At 41.6% G+C, this 11,304-nt stretch overlaps 1 protein-coding gene across 1 annotated transcript; it reads left to right on the forward strand.

Annotated features, from left to right (window-relative positions):
• Positions 1-1,342: 1,342 nt before the first annotated feature.
• On the forward strand, positions 1,343-7,079 carry LOC109787206 (uncharacterized). The gene is made up of 14 exons (XM_020345760.4): positions 1,343-1,605; positions 1,836-2,374; positions 2,580-2,707; positions 2,932-3,008; positions 3,186-3,259; positions 3,505-3,621; positions 3,786-4,223; positions 4,467-4,534; positions 4,634-4,688; positions 4,778-5,233; positions 5,374-5,505; positions 5,600-5,748; positions 6,169-6,246; positions 6,810-7,079. Exons 2-14 carry the CDS (start codon positions 1,919-1,921, stop codon positions 6,907-6,909), a joined length of 2,328 nt encoding a protein of 775 aa, XP_020201349.1. The 5' UTR covers positions 1,343-1,605; positions 1,836-1,918; the 3' UTR covers positions 6,910-7,079.
• Positions 7,080-11,304: the final 4,225 nt, after the last annotated feature.

Below are 11,304 nucleotides of genomic sequence, written 5' to 3' on the forward strand. Positions count from 1 at the left end.
TGCGGCGGTGGGTCGATTCGGTTCCCCTCGTCGGCGGGCGCTCGTTTGCAGATGGCCTTGCGGAGAGTTGTGCCAGCTACCATGCTGGGGCGACACGAGGGTGCTCGCGGGGAAGTTTGGTAGGAGGGATGGGTGGCCTCGATGCGGTCGCGCCACCTGTTGCCGCCTCTTTTGCCGGTCCGGATGCGTCCGCTCCTCCCCTTCCCCCTTTCCTCGTGTTCGGCAGGGAGCTTGGTTGGAGGGATGGGTGGCCTGATGCGGTCGCGTCACCTGTCGCCGGCAGGCGTTGTGCCGGTCCGGATTCGTCCGCTCCCCTTTCTCCCTCGATCCTCAGCCGCCGGCGGGTTGGCGCAGATCTTCCAGTGGAGCGTCAGCGGGTGGTTCTGTCGGTCGAGGGCCGTCGGTTGGTCCAAAGCCGGAGCCTTTGTCCTTGTCTTGGGGTTGTCTGGTTCCTCAGAATATGCCCTCTCACATTCCCATCCATATTATATTTCTCAATAAGCTTCTAGAAACCATCACGAAATATTCTTTAAACTTACGAACAATTTTTGAAAATTTCTAAAAATCGTGAACTCATTTTGAACTTCCTGCACTTTTTCCATAAACTTGAACATTTTTTAATTTGTGAACAAAATTTGAAAACGGGAACAAATTTTTGACAAAAGCAAATTTTTAAAGCACGGATATTTTTAAAATTTAAATATATTTTTTTCGAACTGGAGAACAATTTTCAAATTCCCAAAAAAAATCGGAATTGCAAATATTCTTTTGAATACGTGAACAAACATTTGAAAACAGGACAATTTTGAAAACTTTGAACATTTTTTTTTGCGAACGATGAACAATTTTTTAAACTTTGAATAATTTTTTGAAAGTCCAAGCATTTTTCAGAAATGCAGAAAGAATTATGAATATTTTGTATGTGTGAAAAAAATTCGAGAACTAGAACAAATTTTTGAAAGAAAGAAATTTAGATAGCATGAATATTTTTGAAAATTGAAGAAGAAATTTTGGAACGGTTAATCTTTTTGAAAATCTGAAAAAACTTTGGAAATGCGAACATTTTTCGAATACATGAACAATTTTTGAAAAGTCTGAAGATATTTCTCAAAATGTGAACAATTTTTTGAAAAACGAACATTTTTGAAATGCAAACAAAATGAGAATATTATTTAAATGATCAATGTTGGAAGTAAAGTGGGGCAAAAGACGCACCACCGAACGCTGGTTCGATCTGTGCTCGGTGTAAGGAAAGTGTTCCTTAGTGTAATGGCATCTGGGCCGTGGGCCAGTTCCAGCTATGTAGGAGTACTACTACTGTACTAGACAGCTTGCAAGAAGCGTGTGTGAGTTGCGTGCGTGGGGGAGACGACCGACCAGACCAAGTCGTCGGGCGCAACAACTCCCACTTCCACTTGTACTAACCTTCACTGTGGCGCAACAAACAAATCCCAAATTGCTTCACTAATTCCATTTCCCTTCCCTTCCCTTCCCTTCCCTTGTGTATCAATCGCGCCCGCACACACGTCCTCTTCGTCGGAACAGCGACGGCCCGCGCCGAGCAGGGGTGCGAGGGAGAGGCGGCGGCGCAGCTCATCTGCTGAGGTACTTACTGAACCTCTTCTTTATTTTATAGTAGTATATACTTCCAGTGCACTACACAAAATCTGTTTAGGGGATTCAATACGACTGGGAATTTCTTCTAGTAGTTAGGGTCCATCTTCTACTAGGGTTCATCCGACTGGGAATTCTGTTTGCAAAATTAGGATTATTATTAGGGTTTGCAGGGATGAATTAACCCCTCTTTTCCTTATCTGTCTCCTCTGTTTGTCCAGGTCCAACCTGTGATCAACCAACACGCCCACCGTCTGCAAAGGGGGATTTTCGATCAATCGATTCTACTCGTGCGGAGGAAGAGATGGCCGATCCGTTCAGCCTCATAATGGAGATCCTGGATATCGGGTTCAAGATCAAGAGCGCGCTGGACAACGCCAAACACAACATGGAGGAGTGCCCCAAGATCGACGCCCTCCTGCTCAGCCTCAGCGCCATCGCCAAGCACCTGCAGGGGTCGCCCAAGATCATGGAGCACCACTTGATGAGGGACACGGCCAAGAGCCTAGACAAGACCCTGCAGCTCGCGTCCGAGCTTGTCGCCAAGTGCAAGGCCAAGGGGTTCCTGGACCGTGTTTTAAACGCCAAACACGTCGCCGAGAAGCTGCGCGGGGTCTGCCACGATGTGCAGCTCAACATGAACGCCGTGCTGCTTGCCAACGGTGTCTTGAACAGCTCGGAGCTGGCCGAGCTTAAGGAAATTGTGGCCAAGATTCTGCATATTGTTGCTACACAGCCCGCTGTTCATCTGCAAGAAGAGGTATGTATGTATGTATGTATGTATGTATGTATGTATGTAACACTAGGCCTAGTGCCTCACTGATTATGCAGGATGATACCAAAATCTATTTGTTTTGTTGTTAAATACAAAGCATTGCTCTAAATAACATATCACATTGTTTTATGTAAGCTTATCAGTTGTAATACTGTATATGAATTTGTTTAGTTTTCTTTTCCTATTTCAGGTGGAAAAATTGGTGGAGGACGACCAGATCAGTTCTCAAATTAAGAACAAAGGGAAGGCAAAGAAAACAGCTGCAGCTACTTCTCAAGACAAAAACAAAGGGGAGGCAGACAAAACAGTTGTTGCCAGGTAAGGCACCTGCACAAGTACGCTCAATTAGCCTGCCATAGAGCTGTCCCTTTTATCTATCTTGGTGGATTAGTATGCTCAGTTACTTGGTGTGCTCTATGCATTATCCAAACATGCCTCTTTTATCTATTTTTATGAATTTTGTTGGTTATAAATGTCGATGAGTTAACCTCCTACCTTTACTTGTTGGTAAAGCATTTGATTTTGTTGCGCGTAACTTGCAGGCCAGAAGATAAGATTGAGAAGAAAAAGAAGAAGCTACGGCGTAGCACGGTGGTGCCACATGCTTCCTTACAAGATGGTAACGTCGCATCTTCCATGTTACTCTGACCATTACTTACATCATGCTGTTTAATAAGAATGGATGAAATCAAACTTTAAAAGTGTCTTTTACAGTACCACAAGTACACATATGTGCTCTTACAGATGTTACAGGTGTAATCTAAACTGTGACATGTATTTATTGTTCTTCTGGCAGATTTAGCTGAGTCCACTTCAGCGACCAGTATGGTTGGACAAGATGATGGACCTAGTACTATTATTATCAATAAGGTATTTCATATGCTTAAGTTTCATTTAAATCAATGTCATAGTTGGGCAACCTGATTTCATATAAAAGGATGCCTCAAGCTATAATAACTGATCTATACCAGTAATTAAGCTGAACTTCTATAACAGTAATTTCTTGTCAAGCAGAAAAGTAGTTTGTTTTATTAGATGTTACATTGCGTCTTGATGATCTTCATTCTTTCCTTTTTTTCTCTGATGAGAATTGGTGATCTTCATTTGTTACGTAGGCAAGTAGCTCTATCTCCAAGTTGGAGGACGAGGCACAGTCAGTGGGAGTTTCTGCAGCACCATTATTCCATCCGCAGAAAATAATCAGCATATCCAGAGAGACAGGCGGATATAAGGTACCTTTTGTTGCATCCAAACATGCATTCCAGAGAAATTGCAGCATACTGAAGTCGATAGTGAAATCTAAGTTGTTTGAAACAGCTGGACGCCACGCCAATTGTTATACATGGCACGTCAAGGTACCATTTGTGAGTTGATTATTTGTGGCTGTTGCTTGCAGATACAACCCCCTTCCCCTGAGACTAGCAAGCTTCTTGAGGTCTACCCGCAGCGGCTTCTCTTCCCCTTGGAGCCAAAAAACAAGGAAACTACTGGATCTGGATGCCCAGTGACCCTAACCAACAATACAGACAATTACGTTGGCATCTGGATTAAACCAATAAATGAAAAATTTAAAGAAACAAAGATAATGGAGCCCCATTCGACTTTTGTTGTGTATGCGACAATGAAGATGCATGCACAACCTCCGAAAGACACGGTCGAGTTTGAGGTGCTCATGATTATCGTAGAGTCGAAGGGAGACCACGGAAAATTGGAGTCATCCATTTCTGGCAAGCTGAAAATGGACAGTGGCTTTATGGTAAATGTTAAGAACCTTAAGGCAGAGGTGTATCATGCAATGCTGACAGCTATCACTTGTGAGCCAGCAAGCTGCCAGGTAATTATAATGTGGACATGCATGATTCAAGCTACCCATGCCCGTATGTATCCTATTAAGACTTGGGATATATATTCCATGTTCCTTCCAAAATCCCTGTGTTCTAATCAAAACAGCACTCTTCAATCGATGGGCCTTAGATAATTTTTTCAACGTGTTGTAGAATGTAGTAGATTGATCATTTAATTTCCTGCAGTGGTTAATTCTCTTAACTATTTGCATTATATTAACTGGTTTTACCAGATCATATCAAGATCCATAGAGAATATGACCTTGGTGACATCCATTGACGCGCACCCCACTAAGCCATGGTGAGTCATATTTATAGAATTATAACTCATCCAGTGACACAACTCTTATATTAGTTATTCCAAGATTTCCTCTTATTTGCGCTATAATATGTATCACAGGATTGTGACGGGTCATGAGGGAGGGAATTTTTCCATTTGGGACTACCAGAAGCAGGTATCATACTGCTACTTTATAGCCAGCGTGTGGTTGCTAATGCAGTGAAAATTAAGTTGGTGAAGCTTAATCTGCTGATTCTGTGGCAGGAAACTGTGATGAAGTTGCAGGTCAATAAGGTGCCAGACAAGACTACACTCATGTTCCATGCCTTGTCTCAGCGCATCAAAGTGAGGCCTCCCAAACATTCCCTTTTTTCAGTCAAATTTATCGCTGAAAGGAAATGGTTGGTAGTGGGGGATGGTGACGGATACATCTATGTCTATGATTACACCAACACTGAGCTGCACATGGTCAAAAAATTCGAAGCTCATGATAAGAAATCTGTGAACTCTCTGGCTGCTCACCCAACAGAGCCATACCTTCTTTCATCATCTACTATTGGTACAAATATCAAGGTTTGGGACAGGAGCAATAAGTGGAAGATATTTCGAAATTTCAACACGAAACCTGAGATTGCATATTACAATGGTGTGCGCAGTGTCAAGTTGAATCCAAGGGATACCAACACTTTTGCTTGTGTTACCCGTTATGACGGAGTAAAGGTTTGTTATAGCCTCTTCCTTTCCTAAGTCCTCGTACGGTGTGCGTGTTGTAGTTCGTGAATAATCGACAAACTCAGTTATTTGGGTAGTTATTTGTATATTTGATGTTAAAAGATGTCTTCTCTGCATGAGATTTATAGGTCGGGAACATCAAACGACCTTCCAGTCTTGAAACCACACTAACGGGGTCATTCGTCATGGCCGATTATTTATTCACTCGCGGTGATGAGCACTTGATGGTTACTTTGAGATTTGACTCACACAACTCTGAGGTGAAGAATATTAAGCATTAATGATTGTTTTCATAACAGGATTGATAATAGTTGTTTGCATATATATAAGCCTCATAATCTGTGTGAAAATCAGATATGGGATTTGAAGACACAAAAAGTTGTTCACACTCTTAGCGTGAGTGGGCACAAAACGACCTGGGTTGCTTGCCACCCAAAGCTTCCAATACTGGTTACAATGCTAGATGACGGGACAGTATGTTTGTGGGATGCCAGTACCTACAGGTAACTATAATGCCTCTGCTCAATATACTAGCTCTGTCCATCTCTTCTTTTAAGATATGCATGTATTCCATGATTCAAACATACTATTTTTGACCAACGATCTGTTTAAAATATCGAAGACTGCATTCATGTTATTATAACCTATAAAGATTATCCAAACCACCATGACTACAATGGGGTCATCTCATATCTTGGCACAACTAGCTGTTCCGGTGGGTTGGTACCTGTAGTTGGTCCACAAGCAGTGTTTTTTTATTAAAAAAATTAGCATTGTCTGCATTACTTGATTTCTGGTTTGTTCTTGGGGTTGCATGTAAGGTTTGGCCAGGCATTGCATCATTTACTCCAGTGACATGGAAGGTTTTTTATTTGTTCCTGAAAGCAACACATATAACTAACGCTGGTCTCCTAATTATATAGGCTTGAGAAAATGGTTCACATTACCGACAGCAAGTGCTGTGATTTGGTATTTGTCCCACACACAAATGGCCCACTCAGGTACTTCTCAAGTTCTTTTTTTTGTATTAGCATTTTCATTTATCTCTAAAATACATGTTGGGTGTGGCTTCTCTATAATAACTATAGGATATCCCGCAGATTGCTCCGGGATTTGTAGAAAGTACATATTGACCAAAGAATGAGAAAAAAAGAAGCAATTGATGCTAGCACTATTATTTTCAGAAATTTTGTAAAGCAAGCTCTTTAATGAAACGGTGAATGTAAATGGTGGATGCTTGAATGTTTCAAATGCTAATGCCACCTATAAAAATGGTCAGAGTACTATACATGAAAACTTGGACAATCCGAAACATTGTGGGTGTGCAAATAAAGACAGCAAACTGACAAATGCTTGTATATTTTGTTCTGAAGTTATTACTAGTCTAGCTAAAAGAATTATGCCAATTTTGAGTCTAACACTGAGAGGCACAAAATGTTTTCTCATAAACTATAATCCTCAACTCAACTGTTCCTGCTCGGTTTGTTTTTTCTCTGTTATTATATATTATGATTCTATCCAATTTCACAATGCTAACCTCTGATTATCTATTCTAATTACATAGGCTCGCTATCGCATTTGAGACAATGATAGCAATCATGGAGGTTAATTTGCCAATTGCGAATACAAGCAATGCAAGTGGACTAATAACGGGAACTAACTAGGAACGACCTCACCAGGAGGCAAGGCAACGAAGTCCATCACGGAGATTGGGATAATGTATTTATGTATTTGGCGAATTGATATTTCCTCTTGTAATTGATATTGTAAAATACTGTTGTGGATAAGAATACTTTTGTGAGCATTGCAATATTGTTAATATTTTTCTGAATTTTATTCTTTTTGTTATGAATTTTCTCATTTGAACTCAAGTTTGAATAATTCAAACCATGTTTGTTTTAGAACCCTCTATCTTGTGTAAGTGTTTATGATTCAAAGACACACTTATGTTATTGTTTAAATTTGAAAGCCCAAATTTTGGATTTGAACAAACATCATGTTGAAATTTACTTTGAAACTTATGATGACCTAGCTCTAACTCATCACCAAGTTCAAATCTCAATCACTTTCTAATCTCATAACAAAAGTTTGAAATTTCCCCACATTTTCAAATGCATGCTATGCAAATGTACACATCCTAATTCTACCCCTTCCGTGTCCTACTTTTTCGGGTACACATCCTAATTCTTCCCCCTTGATGATGGATGCCGCCACCTTTGCTTTTGCTCTGTTTTCTCAACTCTGTTTTACCTGTAGTTAGCCTCCTCTACTACTCTGCTTTGCTCTGTTTTCTCAAGTCTGAATATTTGCAAGTCCCTTCCTTTGCTTTTGCTCTGTTTTATGAGCTCTGAATATTAGGTTGTAGCTTCAGAGCCGTTTCAGACGTCAGGTTGACTCCACTCAGGGCCAGACAAATAATCTTCCTCCTTCCGACCACGGGACGGACAGAGATGCTGCCGGCCTCCTCACGCTAATGGAAGCTGCTATCTATCCTCTCTTTCTTTTTAACAAGGATTATACACACTAGACTGTGTGATACTTGGTCTAGAGCGCCAAATCTACTTCACCAAAGGTACACCATCTAGAATGGCAGTTATTTTCTTTTCCAAAGAATGAGCGACTGAATCAGCGAGGTCGGAACTTTCGTACCTAAATTATTGCGATATAAAAATGGATCGGTGGATTGCAAATGCCTCGTATCGAGCCTGGTGTTTTCACTTTCTTCAGTCAGAGAAGTCGACAGGGTCGGTGAATCTCGCTCGAGACAGAGCTGGGGTGTGTTTCAGGTATCAGGTTGGCATTTTAAGTACTTGCGGCTTCTGTTGCCTCGACAGCTGGGTTGTCCTTTCTAGCCTTTGGGCATTGTGCTATCAATTTCTGATGCGGTAATGGTGGATTCTTAGGTGCTGGATGTGCCGCTATGGTTATGGGGACTCGTCTCCTAAAGACTATAAAGCGCTTCTCATAAGTTTGTCCAGAATGCACATGAGTTTGTTTCTCATGAATTCGGATTTCTTGGCTTTGTGCTATCCTGTGACAGTCCATCATTTATGTTTATGTTGTTGGACATCGGTTCCATGCATGAATGTATCAGGACATCACTTGCCGATTATGTGTGTCCTAAATTATGCGTGCTAATTGTGCATACTAATCTTAGAATGAAAATAATATAATACAATGTTGCATTTACACCAAACACTACATTTGGTACAAAAAATAAAATTTGGGGGATTGCACATGGGAATTTGGGATGGAGGTTTGTTCCCCTGCTTGGTAATGGCAACTCATGGACTTTTTTTTTGTTTGAAAAGGAGGATATGCCCCGGCCTCTGCATCATAACGATGCATGCGGCCATCTTATTACAGATGAAAACACTAATACTAGAAAACAAGTTTCCCCATTCTCCTCGCATTATTTGATTTGCTGCTTGGGACTCAAGAGTCGAACAACTCTTCTCTGCTATGCAACTGAAGCTCCTGAACAACATGTTAATGGCGTCAATGGCGGATGCTACCTTTTTCCCCTTGGAGCACCGACCGGACTATTTCAGAGTTAATTCCCTCGTCCACCTGGTACAAAATGAGGAAACAACGGGTCAGTCGAAAAGGACATGGAATTTTACTCACATACAGGTTGTTTGAATGGATCGTTTGAAGAACTTGGCTGACATCCAGCTCCAAACAGACCCACTAGGCTGGGAAACTCTGTTGATCTCCAGCGACATAAGCTGAACTTCCTCTGTTTTTCTGAACTCTGAATATTTGCAAGTAGTTAGCTTCATCTGCTTTTGCTCAGTATTCTGAAAATAAGAAGAGTTGGCAACAACAAATGTACTGTATGATCGAAGAGAATCAGCAACCTGGTCTGGAAGACCATCCCGTAAAGCATGTTGGTGTGCCAGCGAGTGAAGTAAACTCTGTAACAATGGAAGTGGCGAGATCTGACATAGCCAATGCAGCTGCATCTTTGACAACACATGCATGCAACTGGAATTGGAATCAACACATGCATGCAATTGGAATCAAACACACCAATTGTTGAAGAAACCACACGAACGGAACCACCGACTTCATCCCTTGTGGCCCCATGCCTTTGTATGAGCTCCATGTGTTGGGGATGTACACGGAACGGAAGTGCATTTCTCAACACGCCAATGGTGGAGAACGTGGTTGCAAGGCATGGTGGCGTGCTGTGGCGGCTTGGATGTGGTGGCGATGCGGCGGTCATGAAGCTGTGGTGTGGCGCGGCAGCCCCACCGATGGCGATTTTGTTGTTGTTGTTGTTCACCATGTTACAAAGCCTTCTCTTTTGCCGAGCATATGAACTTGGCAGATCATCTGTGCCAAGTGGCCACAACGCTGTTGTCCGCTCTGTTCCGTCTGGTCTTTTTTTATGTCGTGTACTGGCTTTTGACACTCAGCAAATGCGCGACAAAAAAAAACTCGGCAAGGAGCCCTTTGCTGGAAGTGTGTATGCCGATTGTAAACTTCGGCAAAGCCTTTACCAAGTGTTTTTCAACCTTATTTGGCACTAAACTAACAATTCGATTCCAGTAGTGATACACCCGCCGGGCACTAAGCAATACACATCAACTCTATAAGTCAGGTTATAGTTACTAACATGGTAACCAACATGTTACAAAACTATGAGTAGGCAGAGCCAATGGGCAAGCAATACTTGCCAAAGCCAAAAGTTGACAGTGAGCACTATGTCAATGTCAGGCACAAAATGCCTGCATATTTTGTCATACTAAAACTAGCTTATCTTTCTAGTTAGATATGAATCATATCACTACCTGCATATTTCGTCATGCTAAAACTACCTTGTATAAATAGGAGAAAACCATCTGAAACTAGCTTGTATAAATGAGTTGTTTGATATGAATCATATCACTAGTAAAAAACCATCTGAAACCATAAACTGAGCCAAATAATCTGCACTACTTATAAATATCTTCGAGCTAGAATCTAATGTTCGATGCGTACGGAACAAAAAATAAGCATGATTTCTAGGCCAGTTATTCCAAGGCTCTTTTCACTATTTTGACCCTTTTAGAAAACTTTCGCACAAAATGAACTCCACACAAAACTATTTTACGATTTGACCCTTTTGGCAACGCAACAAGCCGTGGCGTTTCTTCTCTATTTGAAAACGCCGAACTAGCTAGCGTTGCCGGCCTGGCTGGTGTTGGTGCCCATGCATGAAACGCCATGGGTGTTGGCGTTGCAAGTAGCTTGCTCATATTGCCATTTATTTATGAAGTGGAGCAACGCTAGCTAGTTTGGCGTTTTCAAATAAAGAAGAAACGGCACGATTTGTGGCGTTACCAAAAGGGTCAGATTGTGAAATAGTTTTGTATGAAGTTCATTTTGTACGAAAGTTTCCTAAAAAGGTCAAAATAGTGAAAAAGGCCTTATTCCAAAACCACATGAAATGGTGCTTCATTGTACCCATCTTATTTATTGTTTATAAGCAACTACTGGTGCTTGCTGCAGCCCCAAGTGACAGGAAGCAGCTCATGGCTTCAGAATATTATAATGTCCATAAGGATCTATAAGGAGGCATCCGACACAGGATGTGAATGGTTTATTCATTAATTATTATTAACAAATAGCAGGAGCTCGGTCTTGTATACAAATATTCATATGTAGCTAATTGCGAAACAATAGCTACAGTGCATGAGGGTAAGGAAGAAAACAAATTAACACAGAGGCTATGTAATCATAAGGAAAGAAACAACAATGTGCTAGCCAGATGAACATTCATGACCAGCAGGCAGGGATGACAATGCCCGTTTGGAGATAATCAAGATGATCAGTAGGTGATCGTTCAACTGTTGAGAACACCTTGAGTACTTGTTGCATCGTTGGACGGTGTGATGGATCAGGCTCTATGCACTGGACAGCAACGATGATCACTTGAAATATCTCACTTGCGATCACAGCTCCCGGGAGTGGGAGCCGTGGGTCCAGCGAATTCCGAAGCAACGTAGTTTTGTCGACAATGGATGAAAGGAAATCACCTGGGTGATATCCCATGAACAACTCTAGAACCAGCA

The sequence above is a fragment of the Aegilops tauschii genome, chromosome 7, assembly GCF_002575655.3.
Source record: "Aegilops tauschii subsp. strangulata cultivar AL8/78 chromosome 7, Aet v6.0, whole genome shotgun sequence".
NCBI classification, from domain to species: Eukaryota; Viridiplantae; Streptophyta; class Magnoliopsida; order Poales; family Poaceae; genus Aegilops; species Aegilops tauschii.